This window comes from Mesoplodon densirostris, chromosome 13, assembly GCF_025265405.1.
Source record: "Mesoplodon densirostris isolate mMesDen1 chromosome 13, mMesDen1 primary haplotype, whole genome shotgun sequence".
NCBI lineage: Eukaryota > Metazoa > Chordata > Mammalia > Artiodactyla > Ziphiidae > Mesoplodon > Mesoplodon densirostris.
The window spans coordinates 29,427,250-29,451,033 of record NC_082673.1 but is presented as its reverse complement, the minus strand read 5'-3'; the positions used below and the strand labels follow the sequence as shown (position 1 = coordinate 29,451,033).

Sequence of the window (23,784 nt, the reverse complement as noted above, 5' to 3'; positions counted from 1 at the left end):
TTAATGCAAACAACATTGCTATGATTGATAATGTTCTGTTGAAACTAAACAAGAAGAATATGGTACTAGTTGCCACTGATGATTCTTTTTATTTTAGTATGGCTTTGTTACCATCTGTGTGCATGTTCATAATTACATATATTTATATAGATATATACAAATATACATGTGCAGAACAACACAAAACCATAGAATTTAGAGTTATATATAAAATATTACTGGGTGCCACTTATAAACCATATTCATCGAATCTAAAACACCACTTATTGTAAAATCCACCATCATTTTATGCATGCTTCTCTTAACCTACCCCATTCTCAGCCTAAAACGAAGTCTTGCATACAATGACTACTGATAAAAGTTAACAAGACCATAATATCTCTATCCTCCAGAGAAGTTTTCTCCACGTCTTACATGCTGCCTCTGCCACAGAGAATCTCTTTATTATTAATCCTGAACTAAAAGATTGTCTAAACCATCATTCTCTCATCATTAATTCAACCAACATGCATGGAGTACCTAGAACCAGACAAAGGGGATATGAAGGTGACCAAAGCATAGTCTCATCCTGAAGAAGCTTACTCTCTGATAGGAAAAAGAGATCTGGAAATGGTCTTAAGATGAGAATTGATAAAATGCAGGTGTGCATAAGGCACAAGCTACAAGGGGAAAGAGGCAGAAGAAGAAAATACCCAGCTTAAGCTAGATACACAAGGAGTGGAATAGCATTTTAGGCAGGAGAAGTACTTATGAGTAAAGACATGGATAGGGCTTCCCTGGTGGCGCAGTGGTTGAGAGTCCGCCTGCCGATGCAGGGGATGCGGGTTCGTGCCCCAGTCCAGGAAGATCCCACATGCCATGGAGCGGCTGGGCCCATGAGCCATGGCCACTGAGCCTGCGCATCCAGAGCCTGTGCTCTGCAACGGGAGAGGCCGCAACAGTGAGAGGCCCCCGTACCGCAAAAAAAAAAAAAAAAAAAAAGATATGGATAGAGGTAAGACAAAGCAGAGTAATTCAAGTTACCACAGATTAATTTCATTATGGTAAGTGCTGAGAGTGGGAAGAAGTGGGGATTATAAATGAAAACAGAGAGTTAGGCAAGGATCAATTATAAAGGGGCTGAAATGTCATGGTAGGAGTTTGGACATGATTCCAAAAGCAAGAGGAGTCACTGAGGGCCTTCACCTAGACACACGATCAGATTTATATTGGAGAATGATTGTTTTTATTCATGTTGGCAGTCACTACTGCAACAATGTAGTAACTTTGCACAAAAACTTAGAGTGTGATTGGTGAAATTCTAGTAGCCACTTCACCCAGAAAAGCAACCCTCTTCTCTCCCTTGTCTTCTTCTTGCTCACTGGAAAGTCTCTCTGTAGAACACAGAATCACAGAATTTAGAGTTAGAAGGAAGCTTAAATATTATTTTGCCCATCTTGTCATATCCAGATTAAGGCAAGAGATTCGATTTAGCTCACATATCCATCCAGTGAAAAAGAATGAGTGAAAATTCACATCTCTCATTCTAGAATTCTTTCCAGTTGCCCATTCTCTGAACTTTCAGGTGCTTGATCTAGACAAAGTGAAAGTATTCATCTGTAATTTTAATGCTCATGTTGATACCAATCTACTGACAAAAATCAAGATGTTGGAAGTATTTTAAGTCATTGATAAAGATGATTGAATTAATATCTGTATCATTTTTCTTATAACCTATGATAAATCCTACGGGATGAGTGGTCAAAGCAGACTCCTCCAAAATCATAGAGCTTACCTCATATCAAACTTCATTAATGATTAAATTGATAAAGGCCACTGTCAGACATAGATAAAATATCCTTTTTGGGAAAAACCCAAAACCATCAGACACAGCATTTAAAACTGTCCAGCATTTAAAACTTCTCCTGCATTTTGGCATGCTTTGGTTTCAGATGTACAAGGAGTTTTTGAGCATAGTATGCAAAGGTATTTCTCACAAAAGGAAAGCAGTTTGGATTGAGGACATCTCCATTTTACACATACTTGAAAAGCTTACATACTATTTCCTTCCCCCATTTCCAGGCACCATGCCACATAAATCCATAAATTACAGGCTTATTTGCAATAAGCAATCTAGACAGACCAAAAATGTCCTACTAAACACATTTCAAATATAGGGACTCCCTAGTATCTTTCCATGAGTAAATACCATGATCAGATTTACAAAGAGGTCTGATGAGGACTTTTATTCCTCTGAGGGTCCCAGGAAGGGAGAGAATCAGTCACAAGCCTGCTGCTAACTTTTCCTTTGATGTTTATATCCTAAATTTAAAAATATAATCAACTATAGGTTTAGAGGATTATCTGAGAAGTTCCTAAAATAACCCCATACATATTTGATAATTCATTCAAAATTATTTCTGAAGCAACAATGTAACAAAAAAGAAAATTTTGCCTTTCAAAACAATGAACACCCATATTTTAACAAAAGTAATTTTGTATTTACAAGAATACAAATCAAATCATATTCATAATCAATCAAGTTACTTATTATATGTTTCTTTTTGATGAAATGATTGAATCTAAAATTAAAACTTCTAATTTCTTTTAAAAATCAATAAAGGACTTATGATTTTGGTAATATGAAAAACTAAATTAAAATTTCTCCTTAAAACTTTTTCCTCTGTATTTTTTCTACAACAAATATACTTTAAAATGCATAATTATTTTTTAAATTTTATTGAAATATAGTTGATTTACAACATTGTGTTAATTTCTGCTGTACAGCAAAGAGATTCAGTTATACACATATATATTATTTTTCATATTCTTTTCCTAAAATGTATAACTATTATCTTAAGGAAATCCCCAGGTTACAGAAATACAGAGGGAAGAAGTATTAGATGAGTTAACTCAGGCTGCCCTGGTGTGGAGGGTGTGGAGGGTGGTTCTGGTGCTGAAAATCTTTAGTTTTAATTGGAAAGTGCACAAGAGAAGAGGTCCCATTAAAAAAACAAACAAAAACAAAGACAAGACTCCCTTTAAAAAGTGCATCCTTGTTGGACTGAAAAAGAAAATCTGTCCAATGGCACAAAGCATCAAGGAAGTTTGTCCAGGATCTGGGTAGGGAAATAAAGTTCTCCTTAACAATTCTTAATGTTGAACTTGTGCCTCACACAGGTTTGGGGTCCAAATTTACACACACAAAAAGAATCGAATAAGCAGAGTTTTTTAATAATGTAGAAAGAACCACCAAAAGTAGCTATAGTTAACAATACTGTATTGTTAAGCTGCTATGAAAGTAGAGCTTAAATGTTCTCACCATACAACACAGCAAAATGATAATTATGTGAGGTGAAGGATGTGTTGTCTAAGTTTATTGTGATAGTCATTTTGCAGTATATACATATATCAAATCATCATATTGTACATCTGAAACTTACACAATGGTGCATGTCAATTATATCTCAATAAATTTGGGGAAAAAAAGGAGTAATTCAAGTCAATTTTACTTTTTAAAATAAGGCAAGTTAAGGAGTAAGATTCCACCAATTAATAGGGCCAAACATTAACAATTCTTGTCAAAATATGCAAGTATTTTTATGCCCCCAACTGCAAGTCTGGATTTTTTTAAAGTAACTTTTTTTACATTTATATAAAATATTTATTAACCATAAAAACAGGTAAGATGTAATTAATTCATTAGTATTTTAATGTCCTTGGAACTCCATGTAGTAAGCAAGATCTCACTTTAAAAAGATTTTCATTTCATGGAAAGAGCATTTTCTATTATGTAAATTGCTTCAATTCCCTTTTTAAAAAAGCAGAATAAATTTCTACAATTGAAATACTCATTTTATCTTTTTTTTTTTTTTTGTGGTACGTGGGCCTCTCACTGTTGTGGCCTCTCCCATTGCGGAGCACAGGCTCTGGACGCGCAAGCTCAGCAGCCATGGTTCGCGGGCCTATCCGCTCCGTGGCATGTGGGATCTTCCCGGACCGGGGCATGAACCCGTGTCTCCTGCATCGGCAGGCAGACTCTCAACCACTGTGCCACCAGGGAAGCCCCCTTATCGCCTTTTTAATATTTTATATTTTTTTAAAGCTAAAAGATAATACTATGACTTGCTATTTTGTATTGTAGAAGGACATTGAATCCTGACTGTCCAACTGGGTCTTTGAGATATTCTGGAAAAAGGATCTATTAAAGATAAGAATTGGTGATCTATAGATATTTGTATGTTTAGACCTACAAGAGATGGATTGTGAAGGAAAACTAGTTTACAACAAAAAGTAGCCATTCCAATGATCTTAGTGCTAATGCTGAATGGCATGTAAAGCTAAGGTATGCAGACAATCAGAGGTTATCTCTGCTCCTATTCTCTCCTTGTGTGATAACTGTATTTTATTTTATTTTGTTTTATTTTATTTTATTTTATTTCATTTTTGCGGTACGTGGGCCTCTCATTGTTGTGCCCTCTCCCGTTGTGGAGCACAGGCTCCAGACGTGCAGGCTCAGCAGCCATGGCCCATGGGCCCAGCCACTATGTGGCATGTGGGATCTTCCCGGACTAGGACACGAACCCGTGTCCCCTGCATTGGCAGGCGGACTCTCAACCACTGCGCCACCAGGGAAGCCCGATAACTGTATTTTAATAATCAAAATGCTGTTAAGGTCTCACACTGGGGTCTCCTTGCATCTAGTAGATATGTCACTACCAGGATGGAAATGAGAGCTCCATGGCTCTTCTAGAGACTGTGATCCTACCTTCCTCTACTCCTCCCTTGATCTTGAGCTTCCAAAAAGAAAAAGAAGAGTTCTTCACTGCAATTTCATAGACCTCTGCTGTAGACCCTGGTGACTTGGACCTTTTACAAGATTTTGAGTTTCTCAGAACTCTAATATTTTTTCAAAAACAGCTAAGTCTTAGCCAGTCAAATTGTGAAAGAAATATTAGAATATTCTATATACCTGTTTAAAATGATACAGATACAATGAAAGGATACTATAGTAGATGACAAGGTGATACTAAGAGAAGTGACAGAACAAATGTTCTGATGGTAATGATCTTTCCATCTATTTAGGGAGAAGACACAGATATAGGAAAACATTTGTGAAAGAAATGGCATATTGTGGTGCCAAGTATTAAGAAATACATAAACTTAAATGCTGCAAGTGTAATATATTTAATTAGTTTTGAATTAAAGCAGAGGTATAAGTGAGGACTAGAGTTGTCAGATTTCTTAAAGTGCTTTCAACTAAATTCTATTCAGCAGAGGCTTGAGTTTTTACTCTGTATAAAGGAGCTGTGGGGGTAAAATAAGTGATGCATGGTGTCCTCCTTCAAGGAGTTTAGGCTTATTGGTTAAAGGGTGAATCAGAGGAAAAAATTCATGCTGGAGAAAGATACATATTTTTTTACAATTTATGAAATTTATGATCCTACAGAATTATCTAGATTTATAAAACTAGTAATCACATATATAGCTTTCATAATATTTCAGCAATCTGTAAGAAAATAGTAAACTTGTAAGAAATTTTGGAACAAATTGCTTCTGAGCAATGAATTACATTTCTTCAAAGTGATATTTATCAAGCATACTGTCTCTCTGTTATGGGCTGAATAGTATCTCCTCAAAAATTCACGTTGAAGTTCTGATCCCCCTACCTCAAAATGTGACCTTATTTGGAGATAGAGTCTTTAAAGAGTTAGATTAAAACAAGGTCACTGAGGTGGGCCTTAATCTAATATAACTGGTGTCCTTACAAGAAGAGGAAATTTGGACACAAACATGAGCAGAGTAAAGACACTGTGAAGACACAGGAAGAGGAAGACCATCTACAAGCCAAGAAGAGAGACTGTTCCTTTACGCACAGCTTTCAGAAGAAACTACCCTTGCTGACATCTTGATATCAGACATCTAGCCTCCAGTATAGATTTATGTTGTTTAAGTCACCCAGTCTGTGGTACTTTGTTATGGCAGCCCTAGCAAACTAATATACTCTCTCTGCTTAATTCTAATGTAATCATCCTTATGCATCTGAGGTGGATGTTTAGGCTATTGGGAATGCGAAGCATTATGTCTCATTTTTCATTATATTTTCCAAGAACATCATTAATCTAATAAAATAGCAAAATACTAATTAAAAAAAAAAAAAGAACCACCAGAAGAACAGAAAAAGGAAAAAGTAGTTACTTCACAGTGCAGAACTACCTGTGAGGACTTTGGGAGAGTTGCTTTATATTATAAGCCTTTATGCACATTTTGTTTTTTCAATCATTTGCCTGTATTACTTTGACAAAATTTAGATAGAAGAGATACGTGGGTCGGTAATTAGAAAGAAAGAAAAATAAACGAACCAATGGGCAATGTGATCACATTTAAACAATCATTTAAACAATTTAAATCAACAATGAAGTTTTGTTTAATTCTCACTTATAAATTATTCACAGGGGTTTTTGACTCTCTAAAGTTCATAAACAGAATTCAAATCATCCAAGCAGAAGTAATTTGCTGCTTTTAAGCCAAAGCCCTGACTAGCTAGAGAGTTTCCTCTAGGAATTAACCAGAACGAAATCCTGATTAAGCAACTAATTGGCTTGTCTACTAATGAAAAGAAAAACAAAGTACATTCCTCTACCTCCAGACACAGAGTCATAAAAACAGAAGTTTTCAGAACCACCTTAAAGATGTTTAAATCCCTGACAATAAGATTCAACAAGGTGAAGCCTAGTGACGGGAGTGATGAGAATAAACAAGGTTCTGATCCAAGCAGCGTGTCACAGCAACCCACGAGACAGGTACGCTCCCCACGTCCCTAAATCAGTCTTGATTCTCATAATTTCTTGTCTGGGGAGGGATTTTAATAAACACTATGATGTGTGATTTCTCTGCAGTTTTACCTGCTACTATCTGGGTCATGGACTGTTTGTCTTTGGGGTTTATCCCTATCATTTTATACATACTGCATATATTGGCTTTAGAATGGAATAATAAATGCTTAGAAGACCCTATTATGATTTGGAAAAACAAAGTAAGACTTCTCCTTGCTGATTTTCACTTCTACCATCATCCAAAATGAAATCATTTCTCAAATATTAAACTGGTTATATGATCTAGTTCCAACAGAGAATGTCAAACATCCTGGTCTTCGGAAACTGAATTTTAACAGTAATTTCTCTAGACCAGAAGTTCTCAATAGGGAGTAGTTTGCACTCAGGACAATCAGCAATGTCTGAAGATATTTTTGGTTGTCACAGCCCAGGAGTAGGGAAGTTACTGTCAACTAAAGGGGAAAGGCCAGAAATGCTGTTAAATGTCCTAGAATGAACAGGAGAGCCCTTTACAACATACAATTATCCAGTTCAAACTTCTAATATTGCCAAAGTGGAGGAACCCTGCTCTGGACAAATATTTTCACAAGTTCTAAGTCTGTTCATCTATAAAATGAGGATGATACCTGCTTTGTAGCCTTGGTATACAAACTAGAGACAATATAGATAAAGCATATAGTAGGGAATTCCTAAGTGGTAATTATTATCATCATCATTATTAATAATTTGTGTTCTTATGACAGATTTAAGTCCAAATGGTAATTATATAATCAATATTCACTTACAGCTATTTATAGAACAATTTTCATGAATTGCTCACTAGATTTACCTAAAAGTGCTATGTAAGATTTTTAGAGCAAGAATTATTTTCACATCTAAGAGAACTGGATGAGAGATGTCAAATACAAACAGGAAGGTACCTCAGGGACTAGCATAGCATGGTCTAATGATTCAGGTTTAAATGAGCCTAGAGTATAAAAAATACCGAGATTACCTAATGTTGGCCCTAGAAAATTTGCCTTCCTTTTCTGATTGATATTGACTATTTTTGCAGTAGAAAGAAGTGGAGAATGTTCTTTATGAGAGTGCCCTTGACTTTTCTAATACTTGTGTCGAAATAAATAATCTCATACTTTAAAAGTTATTTATATGTTTAAAAACTTATAGAATATCACAAATGTTGAGCTGGGTACTTCCCTTCAACTAGCCTTGTTGTGTTTTTCTCTGGGAAAGTCATTACAGTGATGTATGCCAACTTACCATCATGATTATTTTCCCTCAGAGCACATAAAAATAGCTAATACAGGGCTTCCCTGGTGGCGCAGTGGTTGGGAGTCCGCCTGCCGATGCAGGGGACACGGGTTCGTGCCCCGGTCCAGGAAGATCCCACATGCCGCGGAGCGGCTGGGCCTGTGAGCCATGGCTGCTGAACCTGCGCGTCCGGAGCCTGTGCTCCGCAACTGGAGAGGCCACAACAGTGAGAGGCCCACGTACCGGGAAAAAAAAAAAAAAATGCTAATACATTATTCTCTTGGAGAACATAGTAGCTAACAGCAATTACTATGTACCAAGCAAGGTGCTATCCCTTTCTAAGCACTGCTGTTTTGAATTCTCATGGGCCCTGTTATAATTTGCTACTTACGCACAACTTACAAATTGCAGAGTCTGGATCAGAACCCTGTTCTATCTGACTTTAGTGCCTGAGAGCTAAATCACTAGGTTATATCGCTACAAAACAGAAGGCAAAATGAGCAGAAACTCCTTAGAGAGTTGTCTTTCCTTCAGAAACATTAATATTGGAGAGCTACTCAGACTCTACACAAGTAGGGCAGCTCTTAGACACATCCTGTGCCATTCCTGACAGCCATAATTTATGGATGTTAATCAGGAAGTCTGCTGGCATCACATATCTTAAAAGTCATATTGGGGAATTATTTGCAACTACTCTTTCCAGTAACATGTTGGTAAAAGAAAAATAGTTTTCCTCCAGTTTCAAATATGCTAAATGTTAAAAATGACACAAAGTTAAAACCCTATTTTCATCTACAGAATATAACCTTTTAAAATGACATTTAAACAACATGTTTCTGAAATACAAATAGATTATTTGAGTCCTATTAAAAAATCTATGAATGAATAAATCAATTTACATTGTATTTTAAGTGTCATTTAAATAGTTAATTCTCAAACCAAAATATCATATGTAATTCAAATTTGTCAATAACCATGAAAATAAAAACTGCAAACTCAGACTAGTACAAACTCTCTCTCATACACCAGAATAAGACACTATTCACATAAAACTACATTTATGTACACATAAAACTATGATGGAAATATTTCTGAATAACATGATGTAAAAGTATTTGATTGAAGTCAGAAGGCTTTATCACTACTTCATAATCTATCCAGGGATCCATACTTTTTTAGCCACTTAATCAATTTCCTATTTAATAATATAAGAATAATAATAGCTGCCTTGCCTAACACATGAGTCTTAAATTAAATCATCTGATTAATTTGCTTTCCAGTTTAAAATGTTTCTGACATACAGTGTCTAAAAATAATGTCAAACTCCACATCAAGGCTTAAAAGACCCTCAACATCCCTTCCTACTTCACTAGCCTCATCTTCTCACCTTTTGTCCCTTCCAAGCACTTCTGTAGTCTCCCTTCACCTACATACACCTTAGGTTTTTGCTAAACATACATCCTCTGCCTGGAATATTTTCCATGCCTTGTCCATCTGGAAAACAAAAATCTTATCTTGATTTGTAAATTCAGGAGTCACTTCCTTTTTAATAGTGTCCTTCCTGGGCTTCCCTGGTGGCGCAGTGGTTGATAGTCTGCCTGCCGATGCAGGGGACACAGGTTCGTGCCCCAGTCCGGGAGGATCCCACATGCCACGGAGCAGCTGGGCCCGTGAGCCATGGCCGCTGAACCTGTGCATCCGGAGCCTGTGCTCTGCAACGGGAGAGGCCACAACAGTGAGAGGCCCGCGTACCGTGAAAAAAAAAAAAATAAGAATGTCCTTCCTTTCCCTTCAATTCCAGAAGAACTGACCACTCCCCTTTATGCCCCACCTCTAGCATCTACAAACATTGTGTCATCACTGATAACATTTCATGTCAGTTGCACTGGTGTGTGTTTGTTCCCCCTATGAGGCTGTGAGCAGCTTGGGAGCCAAACTTTCTATGCTCTAACCTTACATCTTATTTTACCTTGTCCCCGTGGGAAAATCTTCAGGTATACACTGGCCACATCCAATGAGATATACTTACATTTCAAAGGAAAGCTTAAATGTTAAGATAAATGATGAGGTAGAGGCAAATGAAATCATGGAATATAAAAGGAAGAGAGCTATGAGTAAAGACACCAAGGTACTTTCTTCTTTCCATCATTTTACATTCTACCTCTAAAGACCTAGACTGGGACCAATGCTATAGCTGTAGGAAGTGAGAACCAGAACTGGGAGAAACATGTGCCTGGGAGATGCAGCAACCACAGTGAAAAACAACACACTGTGGTCAACAAACTGTAGAGGTTGAAGTTGATTATTCAATAATAGAGCCAAGAACATTCATTTAAGTGCAAGAATTACCATTTTTAGTAGATCATAAACAAATGATCAATTTTAATGACTGACTTGATAATGGAATGAAAAACTCTTATATTTTACATTCAACTTCATTTTATGTAAAATCACCTGTACTATCTCTATTTTTTTCTCAAAGGGAGAAAATAAAAATGAAAAGAAATCTCTCAAAACCAAGATGCCTCCAGTTTCACCTGAAGAGTCATACACCAAAATTCAAGGTAAGAACCCAAGTCTGCAGAAAAAAAACCTAAAAGGTAAAATGTATATTTCTCTGAAATGTATTGTCTGATGAAACACCTGTCCTTGACTAGGTAAATTACGTAGGGTCACACTTGAGATTATTTGAAGATCTGGATATTTATAAAAATTATTTCTTCATTCACTTATTCAATAGATGATTTTTTGTCACCTACCACATGCCAGGCCCTGTTCTGTGGGTTGGAGATACAGTGGTAAAGAATATGAGCCAAATTTGTGTTAACATAAGTATATAGTGAGCAATGAAATTTCAGGTAAGTGTTATAAAAACATTAAAATAGATGTCGGTTATACATGTTTAAAGGTTCTGTTCTCTTCTCTCTTGAAATTCCATTAGAAATCTTATCTACTCCTAAGGCTACCACATTCACTTCTACATTGATGATTCTAAATTCATATAAGACCAATTTCTTTTTTAAGACCCTGTCCAATATTTTCCAAGTAACCACTGGACAAATATACCTGTATGTTCTGCTGCCATCCTAAAGAAAGCATATCCAAAATTTAATTCCTTATCTTCCCCTTCAAATAAGCTCCCTCTCCTGATTTATTTCTATTCCTGGTTCTATTATTTTTTCAGTCTCTCAAAACCTAATTCATATTTTATTCCTCTATCTAGGCTGTTCTATAAAGGAAATTAGTCACCAAATCTCCTTTCACAATGGCCCTCAAACCCACTTCATTCCTTTCCAATTCCACCACTAATACCATCCTTATTAGTAACTCATGCCTACACGACTCCCAGGCTCCAAGTGATCTATTCTGATTAGGACTCTTTCACCCATCTCTCCCCTTTTCATCCAGCCCCAACAGTATTAGCAGATTACTTTCCATTAATCATTATTTTGATCTCACGTCTCTGTTAGTCTCTTCTAAAGAGCCTTAAGTGCCTCAATATTGCCTGCAAGACAAAATCTAAATTACTTCATCTGACTTGGTAGGATCTAATGAAACCAATTACCAGCTCCTCTCCTATTTCTCCTGAGTATTAACACTACATTATCACCAAGAAAACATAAAAATAAAAGAAGAATCACTAGAACAGAATATGCTACTGTTAAATAATGAAAACATACAATTATTGTTACAAAACTAGAGTAAATGTTTTTGCTTTTCATCTATTAGACAAAGGTAAATGTATGATAATTTTTACTAGAACAAATTTTGGGGCTGAAGCACAATTGAGTTTTTGCTAGCCAGAATTTCTATCTCTAAGGAGGAAAAATAAGAAACACGTGAAATTACAAGCCAGATTGTAAATAAAGAAGAAAATCACAAGAAAGGTTGTAAGTAAACAAATTTCTCTATAGGAATATCCCCACAATCAAATACTGAAGAAATGGTCCCATTGTCATTATACTTGACTGCTCTTATTTAAAAGAAAAACAAAGAACCTATGTGAAGAAAATAACAATTTAACAGAGAAATGTAGAATAATCTTGAATAACTGGAGGAAAATAATATGTTCCCAGTTTGGAGGGTAACATTATAAAGATATAGATCTATTTTTGTAAATAATTCATATTTCTATTTTCATGATCTCTCTACCCACTTTCAACAATATATTTTAAAAAACAAGGGAAGAAAATTCACTTTAGTTTTCTTGATTTTATTTATTTATTTACTTATTTATTTGGAAGTATAGATCTATGTTTTTATTGTTCTGATTTGAATGTAGAAAATACTTATTGTGTCTATAGAGATCAGCTGTTTTTCTTCACTTTCTTTTGCATTTTCATCTCAGCCAAGAGGACAGCAAAATAGTGTCTTCCAAACAGTCATCATTTACTTACCTGAGGAGAAAGAAAAAAAAGTAAATGTTCTGCAATGTTTTTCAACATGAATGCAGTTTAATATTACCTCCTAACTGATTACTGAAGCTAGGCTCTTCAACTGTTAGATTATCTGATTTAAAATGTTTACAATGATGTTTCACTGAAAGGGAAGCATTTAATAATCATAAAGGCTCCATTTCTGATAAAAGTTCACACACAGATATTACTTCCACAGATAGTAAGACTCCTATACCAAGAGGACATAATAAAAAAATGTGTTCTTGACATTTTTTCCCTCCCACCTCAACAAAAACAAAACATCAACCAAAAGACACCTCTCTTGATTCCACTTCTTCTTTGGCTATTGCCTCATTCCCATATTCTCCTTTAGAGTAAGACTGCTTGAAATAGCTATCTATACGTGTAGTCTCTGATTCCTGTTGTCTCTTTCTCTTTTTTATTTTTTTATTGAAGTATAGTTGATTTACAATGTTGTGTTAATTACTGCTGTACAGAAAAGTGACTCAGTTATACATATATATATTATATATATACATTCTTTTTCATATTATTTTCCTTTATGGTTTATAGGATATTGAATATAGTTCCCTGTGTTATACAGTAGGACCTTGTTTATCAATTCTATATATACCAGTTTGCATCTGCTAATCCCAAACTCCCAATCCATCCCTCTCCCATTCCCTCCCCCTTGATAACCACCAGTCTATTCTCTATGTCCCTGATTCTGTTTCTGTTTCATAGATAGGCTCATTTGTGTCATACTTTAGATTCCACATATAAGTGATATCATATGGTATTTGTCTTTCTCTTTCTGACTTACTTCACTTAATATGATAATATCTAGGTCCCTCCATGTTTCTGTAAATGGCATTATTTCATTCTTTTTATGGCTGAGTAGTATTCCATTGTATATATGTACCACATCTTCCTTATCCATTCATCTGTCGATGGACATTTAGGTTTTTTTCATGTCTTGGCTATTGTGAATAATGCTATAAACATAGGGATGCATATATATTTTTGAATTATAGTTTTCTCTGGATATATGCCCAGGAGTGGGATTGCTGAATCAAATGGTAATTCTATTTTTAGTTTGCTGAGGAATCTCCATACTGTTTTGCACAGTGGCTGCACCAACTTACATTCCCACAAACACTGTAAGAGGGTTCCCTTTTCTCCACACCCTCTCCAGCTCTTGACATATTTTTATCAACAGCATTATTTAATCTTCCAATTTTTCAAAAGGAGTAGAAGGTTCTTCTGTAGATCATATAAGAATTTTCATTGATTACAATGAACTGTTGGTTAACAAATGGAGGTATTGAGGAAAAGAGAAACACCCTACAGTAGAAATCAAATCTACATATCCAAAGGAAGAAAAAAAAAACACAGAACTGTCAAAATAATTCAAACTATAATTCTGTTTTATTTTGAGTTATTTTAATTTTTTTATTGAAGTATAGTTGATTTACAATGTTGTGTTAGTTGCTGGTATACAGAAAAGTGATACAGTTATACATATTTATACAAAAATAAAGAATATTTCATATTATTTTCCATTATGGTTTATCACAGGATATTGAATATAGTTCCCTGTGCTATACAGTAGGACCTTGTTATATATCTATTTTATATACAGTACTTTATATCTGCTAATCCCAAACACCTAATTTATCCCTCCCACAGCCCTTTACCCCTTTGGTAACCATAAGTTTGTTTTCTATGTCTGTAAGTCTGTTTCTGTTTTGTAAGTAAGTTTGTTTATGTCATATTTTAGATTCCACACATAAGTGATACCATACAGTATTTGTCTTTCTCTTTCTGACTTACTTCACTTAGTATGATAATCTCTAGGTCCCTCCATGTTGCTGCAAGTGGCATTATTTCATTCTTTTTTCGGACTGAGCTGTATTCCATTGTGTATATATACCACACTTTCTTTATCCATTCATCTGTAGGTAGACATTTAGGTTGCTTCCATGTCTTGGCTACTGTTAATAGTGTTGCTGTGAACATTAGGGTGGGCATGTATTTTTTTTCATTTTTATTTTTATTTTATTTTATTTTATTTATTTATTTTTGCGGTACATGGACCTCTCACTGCTGTGGCCTCTCCCGTTGCGGAGCACAGGCTCTGGACGTGCAGGCCCAGTGGCCATGGTTTATGGGCCCAGCTGCTCCTGGCACGTGGGATCTTCCCAGACCGGGGCACAAACCTGTGTCCCCTACATCGGCAGGCGGACCCCCAACCACTGCGCCACCAGGGAAGCCCCCATGTATCTTTTTGAATTAGTGTTTTTGTTATTTCCAGAATTGCTGGATCATATGGTCACTCTATTTTTAGTTTTTTAAGGAACCTCCATAGTGGTCTCGATAGTGGCTGCATCAATTTACATTCCTACCAACAGTGTAGGAGGGTTCCCTTTTCTCTACACCCTCTCCAGCATTTGTTATTTGTAGACTTTTTAATGGTGGCCATTCTAACTGGTGTGAGATGATACCTCATTGTAGTTTTGATTTGCATTTCTCTAATAATTAACAATGTTGAGCATCTTTCTGTGTGCCTATTGGCTATCTGTATGCCGTCTTTGGTGAAATGTCTATGTAGTTCTTCTGCCCATTTTTTGACTGGGTTGTTTGTTTTTTCATTATTGAGTTGTATGAGCTGTTTGTATATTTTTGAAATTAATCCCTTGTCCGTCACTTTGTTTACAAGTATTTTCTCCCAGTCTTGTAGGTTGTCTTTTTGCTTTGTTTATGGTTTCCTTTGCTGTGTAAAAATTTGATTTGTTCCCATTTGTTTATTTTTGTTTTTATTTCTATTGCCTTGGGAGCCTGACCTAAGAAAACATTGGTACGATTTTTGTCAGAGAATGTTTTGCCAATGTTCTATTCTAGGAGTTTTATGGTGTTGTGTCTTATATTTAACTCTTTAAGCCATTTTGAGTTTATTTTTGTGCATGGTGTGATGGTATGTTCTAACTTCACTGATTTACATGCAGCTGTCCAACTTTCCCAATATTACTTGCTGAAGAGACTGTCTTTTCTCCAGTATATATTCTTGTCTCCTTTGTGGAATATTAATTGATTGTAGGTGTGTGGGTTTATTTCTGGGCTCTCTTCTGCTCCATTGATTCATGTGTCTGTTTTTGTACCAATACCACACTGGTTTGATTACTGTAGCTTTGTAGTATTGTCTAAAGTCTGGGAGGGTTATGCCTCCTGCTTTGTTCTTTTTCCTCAAGATGCTTTGGCAATTCTGAGTCTTTTATGCTTCCATATAAATTTTAGGATTATTTGTTCTAGTTCTGTGAAAAATGTCATGGGTAATTTGATAGGGATCACACTAAATCTATAGGTCGCTTTGGATAAAATGGCCATTTTAACAATGTTAATTCTTCCAATCCAAGATGATGGTATATCTTTCCATTTCTTTAAATCACTTTCAATTTCATTTATCAATGTTTTATAGTTCTCAGCATATAAGTCTTTCACATCCTTGGTCAGGTTCATTCCTAAGTACTTTATTTTTTTGATGAGATTTCAATATTATGAGTTATTTTATAGTAGTGATGGTTTCAAATATGTAGTTCTCACATAAAAATACAACCTTGATGGCATGAAACCAAGAATCACATCTTTGGGATTACAAGTTTATTCTTATTCTTGTTATACTCTATTCAAAGTGTGTCTGTAATCTTAATTTTTCCTGGCTGGTAATAAAAGCTTTATCATGGAAACTTCATTTAATAGAGGAGCTATTTGAGTGGGAAGGAAAAAAATAGTTTCATTTAAATTTGCAGACTTAGCATGTCTTCAGAAACTTTAATAGGAATAACAGTTATATTTGAGATATTTTGTTTTGAAAAAGCAAAATTATTACTGTTTAAATATAGCCTCTTATACATGGTTGGTATTTCTGTGTTCTTCACTTAAAAACATGCAGGTGCAATGTCATAATATCTGCAGATGTTGATTTCTGCTTATAGAACTCTTATCTTCTGCAGAGCCTGGTTTAATTTATATCTGCCATAGAAATGAAGATTGCAACATATTTTTGATTCAAATAAAGATAACTAACTAAAGTCCTCTTTTGATTACAGTCATCTTTCTTAGGCTTCCACTTCATTTATATTACATTAAATGTTTCTTTAAATTAATGTTTTGGTACCAGCATAGGATATGTAAATGACTTACCTCGTGATTTATAATGCCGTAAAGTGACTCTATTTGTGTGGAAGTGGATCAAAGTTAGGTGCCCATAACTAGTATGGTTTGGTAAGCTCAATAATGCCCCTAAAGGTATCCATACCCCAACTCCCCAAACCAATGAATTTGTTACCTTACATGGAAAAAATTTGCTGATGTGATTATATTAAAGATCTCGAGATGGTAAGATTATTCTGCGTTATCCAGGGGGAATCAATGTAGTCAAAGGGTCTTTATAAGAAGAAGGCAAAAGGGCCAAAGGCAGAAGAAGGAGATGGGATGATGGAAGCAGATGTTGGATTGATGCATTCTGAATATGGGGCAAGGGACCATAAACCAAGGAATGCAGGCAGCCTCTACAAACTGGAAAAGATGAGGAAACAGGTTCTCTCCTAAGGCCTCCAGAAGGAATGCAGTCTGTCTTAGACTTCTGACTTACAGAACTATAAGTGAATAAATCTGTGTTGCTTTAAGCCATTAAATGTGTGGTAATTTGCCACAGAAATAGAAAACTAACATATATGGCTTTAAAATACTCCATACTTTCAAAGTCACAATTAAGAAAATGAAATTTTCAGTCCAAACAATCATACAATTAATACTAAAGGCAGTATTTTGTACTAGAATAAACAGAGTTTGACACCCCTGAATTCAAATTATTACTCTTCTACTTAACTAGTTTTGTGTGACCTTAGTTGGTCAAGATATTTAACATCGGGCTTCCCTGGTGGCACAGTGATTGAGAGTCCGCCTGCCGATGCAGGGGACATGGGTTCATGCCCCGGTCTGGGAAGATCCCACATGCCGTGGAGTGGCAGGGCCCGTGAGCCATAGCTGCTGAGCCTGTGCGCCCAGAGCCTGTGCTCCGCAATGGGAGAGGCCACAACAGTGAGAGGCCCGTGTACCACAAAAAAAAAAAAAAAAAAAGATATTTAACACCTCTGACTCTTAGCTTGCTCATGTAACCAACCACATGTAGGTACTCCATGTAGTTAAAACCTGTGGACATAGACAACCCTCGACAAGATGTTTTTAGTTATCCTCTTAGTCTTCCCTTCTTCTCCAGTCATGCTCTCCAGCCCAGACTTTTTGTTGCAAACAAACTACAAGTATGGGGTCCTCCCTGCACCTTCTGAGCCAAATAACTCTCCACAGCCAAGATCCCAGCATGCCAGGTTCAGCACAGTTCCAGGTCTGCAGAGGCATTCTGGGCCTTGCCTGTCCCCTACCATCTATCCAAACTGACCTAGCCTGCATCTCAGCCAACTCTTAGGTTGAACAGACATCCAGAGAGCTAAAAAACAAACAAACAAAAACTGCTCTAGAGCTAAAGCTGCTCTAAAAAATAAATTATATTATTTTAAAAAATATAGACACAAAAAAGGAGGGAAAATACTAGCTTGTTTAAACAAGAGACCACTCTTTAGTCCTTGGTAGTAACAATTAACTTATTCAACTTAACTTGTCTTATGTGGAATAGGAAAATGGGCAGACTGTCTACTGAAATTTAATTTACAAGTATCAGTAAAGGCTTCCCGATGTAAAAGCAAACAGCTTGACTGGCAGGCATGAGAGGAACTACTATGGCTAATTTTAGCAGTGTAGTCCACTCTGTGACTATTGGTCCTATTCACCAGCCAAGGGTTAAGGTGGGAATACAGAAACTACAACAACAAAAAAAAAGAATGAAACTTTTTATCAAAATTACTCAAGCATGTTTCTCTGCTTCATCCCAAAAGAAAGTCTTATACAGTATTCAATTAGAATTATAGAAATCAATAAGAAATATTCATTCAAAACTAATACCTAATGTGATGATGAACAAAAGAAATGAGAAATGAATAAACGTGGCATGTGAAATTTCTGAAAACTTAGTCTAGAAAAAAGGTAAGTAGGGGCTTCCCTGGTGGCGCAGTGGTTGAGAGTCCGCCTGCCGATGCAGGGGAGGCGAGTTCGTGCCCTGGTCTGGGGGGATCCCACATGCTGCAGAGCGGCTGGGCCCATGGGCCATGGCCACCGAGCCTGCGCATCCGGAGCCTGTGCTCCGCAACGGGAGAGGCCACAACAGTGAGAGGCCCGCGTACAGCAAGGGAAAAAAAAAAAAAAAAGGTAAGTAACATGGGCTTTACAGTTTGAAACGATGAAGAAAATTCCTAACCATGCTGAGTTGGCAAGGGACATAGACATAGTCAGGGCACCTTGGGTGGCAAGTGCTCACTGTAAGAAAACTTGTGGATAACTGGAACTGAAAAAGTGTTCTGGGGATGGAAGCAGCCTTAGGAGCTAATTACTATCTCTGACTCTTTTTCACAGTCAACATGGCTTCGTTTCTCAAGACTGCTGTGTTTCTCTATATATATCTACTCTGGACTGCTCTCTCTCCATCTACTCTTTTCCCAGTCCATATTCCAGAGAGAGCAGTCTACCTGACTTAGATAACAACCATTGTTCCCACAGGGCAGCGCCTTCATGGTGACCATATATATCGGTCACCAGCCAGCATGGATCACTACCTTCTTCAGGTCAGGTGCCCAACTGTGTGCACAGTCAGGAACCATTCCTGTATGTGATACAGCAGAGGTGGAGAGAGCAATATCAGCTAAAAGGATAAGTTAGGCAGAGAAATCATACACTGTTTTAAATATCAAACAGAAGAGGAGACTATGATAAAATACCTCAGTGTCCACTTATTTTTTAAACTAAAAACTTGAGACTCTAACCAAAGTGGGTGTTTTCACTTTTTTTCTTTTTTTTTTTTCTTTTTTTTTTTTTTTGGATAAAATGCCACTTTTTTTTTTTGCAGTTTGCATGATTTAAATATATTTGCATAATTCAATTACATCAAACTCTGTGTTTTTAGTCTTCTTTCTGCTAAAGAATATATCTGATTTGTAGGAAATCACATTCTGCTTTCCTGATCCCTGGAACTCTTTTAAGTAAATAGAAGTTCCTGTATGCCCCACATACATCAATGCTGTGTAGACCTGAAGGAGTTAATGCATATTTTTTGAAAAAAAGATTATTTTAATTTACCCTAGTCTGCTTGGTGGAACACTTTGTATTTATATTGCATTTTTCTCAAATGGAGTCTTTATTTAATCCTCACAGAAGTCCCCATGACAAAAGTATTCCTCATTTTATGGATGAGGAAACTGTTACAGAAAAGCGACTTATCCAGAGTCACCCAGAGAATTAGTGGTTAGGATTAGAGCTCTGTCTTAGGTACCCAGCACCAGTAACTCACCACATTCCTTAATACCTGTATGTAAAATGCATTTTCTAGATGAATTAATCCCAACAAAAGGTCTCTGAAACCAAGCATGCCATTGAGAGAGGACAGGATTCCTTGATCCTGACACAGTACCAAAGTTACCTTTGATGGATCTGTATTCTTTTTGCTTTGCAGTTATTCATTTCTTTACTTGTGATGATGTACCTTAAAGCAAAATCTGCCTAAATGTAGAAATTCCTTCAGGACTTCTTAGCATGTTAAGGCTGCCTGGAGGAACTCTAACCTCTGACTAGGTTCAAGGATCCCATCCTAGCTCTCTTGGCACAGGCTTCTGCCTGTACACCTCCAGCAATGGGGTTTTCGCTGCCTCAAAAAAATGTATGTTTCACTGTAAGACAAGTTGAGTTGTTAGAATGTTTGGGGTTTTTTTGTTTTTGTTTTTCTGTTTTGTAAATCCTATTGATGGATCCCTCTTCTGCCTTCTGGAATACATGAAATAATTTTATTTTCCTGTCTACGTAACAGCCCTTCAAAGAATTGGAAATAACTGCTAGGTCGCTAGTTAGTCTTCAATACCTTAGCTAAAGAACATAAGTTCCTCAACCATTCTTCTAATAGGATGGTTTCCAGAACTCTCACCTACTCTGATTCCTTCTAGATTTTTATAGATTGCATGAGCATTTCTGAGTATAAAGTACGCCATTTTTCTATGCTATGGCATTTAAGGCACTCTATCAGATCCCATTGTGTATGCCCTGCTACAATATTTGTCAATTTCCTCCATGTATTTTGACAATCTACAAAGATGTAATAAAATTTCAAGTGTGATCAAGGTGCTGTAATTAAAATTACTCTAAGAAAACATATATTCTAGCAACTACAAAATTAATCACAAGCTGAGTCAAAAATACAATCTTGGGTGCCAGAAAATAATCATTAATCATACACTTCTTAAGACTGTGTTATTCATTTTTTAACTCCAAATGTTCATTCATTAAGATGAAAATTATAGTATCATTTATGCATCTAATCAGAGCACTCAGACTTAGTCTTTATTAATTCATCTAACATCTAGCACTCAGGTATTGTTGGTGTCTAATAAAAGGAGATTTGTTTTTGAGACAGAGCCCACAATGTATTTGGTGTTTTAAGAATTAGAAATTTAACTAAGTGATATCATCACCTGCACGAGGTATTCCAACCAATAAAAGCATTTTTAGGTCTTCTTCTTACATTCATCCAAAAAAGGGCCAATTGAACCAATGCCTAATTAACAACCTTATTCCCAAATTAATTTCTTTCTTTGAATTCCTCCTTTTCCAGCAATTATTTAGTGCCACTGATAAAATGTGGAAGGTTAGTGGGGTTCTGTATCAATTATTTCCTCTCTTAAAGAGGGAAACATGTGTTTCACACCTGTGCAGGCCTCCACCATGCACAGTACCCGGGGGTCAAACAGTCTGAAAGTGTATTACAGAGGCCCAGAGTGAGATGCTGTCAGGCTGGAGACAGATTCAGCCAGGTGTGTGGAGAGCAAACTCAGTACTCACTCTTGCACATTCAATAAAAGCAACCAGATCAGAACACTTTGATATCTGCCACGGGCACACATTCCAGGGCAGAATTTGACTAAGTGCACTGATGTGATCTGACAATTGCTACACAATGTGCAAAGAGCACAGTTGGCAGAAAGACTTATTCTTTTGGGCAGCTGCAAAAAAGGGAATCCTGCTGTCCATGTGTGAAGCTGGGAAGTACCATGCACAGTTCACAAAACGTTACCCAGATGCCAAAGCAAGATTTGCCATGTATTTTAGATTTCTCTTTCATGATGAGGATGATGCAAACAATCTGACCATCTGTTCCCACAAACAAATAACATGCTGCATGGATAAAAAGACACCTATACTGACTATAGTTGATGGAGATCCTTTTGTTTTAAGTCCTCATGGGTATTTTTTCAAGTTGTTCTGCCTTGAATCCAAGAATGGAAATAACTGGTTTCTCATCTTCGTGGGAGTTTTTAACTTCATGGGAGAATCACAGATTGGAATCTGCCTACCGGAATCACCTAATTCTGAAAGTGTTAGTGTTCAACTTTTTAAGTTGCTTTGCCTCACTCTTCTACATTGCCTTTGTCCTGAGGGATATGAAGCTTTTGCGTCAGAGCTTGGCTACTCTCCTGATTACCTCTCAGATCCTTAACCAAATTGTAGAATCTCTTCTTTCTTACTGGCTCCAAAAGAAGCAGCATGTGCAGGTGAAGAGGAAGGTGCAGGCTTTAAAGGCAGACATCGATGCTACATTATATGAAGAGGTCATTCTGGAAAAGAAAATGGGAACTTACTTGGGCACCTTCGATGATTACTTGGAGTTATCCCTGCAGTTTTCTTATGTGAGTCTTTTCTCCTGTGTTTACCCACTGGCAGCTGCCTTCACTGTGCTAAATAATCTCACCGAAGTTAATTCAGATGCCTTAAAAATGTGCAGGGTCTTCAAACACCCATTCTTAGAACCTTCAGCCAATATTGATGTATGGCAGGTAATTATTTGAGAAAAAATTATTTCTTTAAAAAAAAACAAAGTGAGGCATTGTGATTTTTTTAAAAAGCTATGATAGAAGATTTATTTTATAATAAAATGCTTATCCACAAAGCAAATTAAGCTATATTTAATTTCTAAAATAGCCTAGATTTGTCATAATAGAGCATCATTTTAGAAGAGCTTGGTAATGTCTAGAGGAGACCTGGTAAGGTGTGAAGATCTACTTAAAGTTAGTTTAATCCAAATGTTATGAGAATAAACAAAGATGACTTATTAGAATGTAAGAAAAGAACTATTGCAAAACAATTGGTCATGTAATTGGTACTAACAGAAAAGTAACACAGCAAATGTAATACATAGGCTGTGGCTTGAATGAGCGATGGAAGAGGACGATGCAGCTTATACTCATGTGCTTCTATAAGAAACAGTCACTAAAAGCCTCTTAAGGAATACTCTGTTTTACAGATTCTGCCTGTTTTATATTCAGCAGGGTTTTTTTCTGAATCCTTTTACTCATTTTTTCATGCTCTATTTCAATCCTAATATTCTTTTGGGGACAGGTGTCCCTAGAAACGTGCACAAAATGGCTCATAGCCCTTTTTTGGTCAGACTCCTTTGAGGAGCTCATGTTAACCCCAGATCTTCTCCATGGAAAAAAATGCATATACAGCATACAGTCTCAAGAGTTCCAATCCATGATTGTACAGGACATCCATGGCCAGAGGTTAAGAACTCTCTGCTTTAAAATATCGTACAGTGATTGCCCCCAATATTTGTAGATATAGGAAAAAGATTTGGCTATCACTTTCTTAGCCAGAAATACATGGAACAATGTCAAAAATCTGAAAAGTGATTGGGGGTGTAGATAAAAAGAAATGGAAAAATATAGCTTGATCCAAATACACAGGGAAAATTCTCTCATTTCTATCAAAACCTCTTAGTAGGGCTTCCCTGGTGGCGCAGTGGTTGAGAGTCCGCCTGCCGATGCAGGGGACACGGGTTCGTGCCCCGGTTTGGGAGGATCCCACATGCCGCGGAGCGGCTGGGTCCGTGCGCCATGGCCGCTGAGCCTGCGCGTCCGGAGCCTGTGCTCCGCAACGGGAGAGGCCACAGCAGTGAGAAGCCCGCGTACCACAAAAATAAAAATTAAAAAAAAAATTAAAAAAAAAAACCTCTTAGTAAAAAATGACATATGGAAAGTGTGTGTTTCCTATCTTCCAGCCAAAATTAGTATAATTCCAAAATAAAGGTAGATAAGAGATGCAAAATGAAGAAAACTGTCTTGGGAAATTCAGGGGTTTATTCTTTCTTATTCATATTTTTTTAAATGGTA

At 36.6% G+C, this 23,784-nt stretch overlaps 1 protein-coding gene across 1 annotated transcript in view; it reads left to right on the top strand.

Annotated features, from left to right (window-relative positions):
• Window positions 1–6,671: 6,671 nt before the first annotated feature.
• CNGB3 (cyclic nucleotide gated channel subunit beta 3) overlaps window positions 6,672–23,784 on the top strand; it is a 151,376-nt gene continuing 134,263 nt past the window's right edge. The window contains exons 1-2 of the mRNA XM_060115719.1: window positions 6,672–6,782; window positions 10,549–10,630. Of these exons, the coding sequence (XP_059971702.1) occupies window positions 6,672–6,782; window positions 10,549–10,630 (193 nt within the window). The remainder of the gene's footprint in view (window positions 6,783–10,548; window positions 10,631–23,784) is intronic.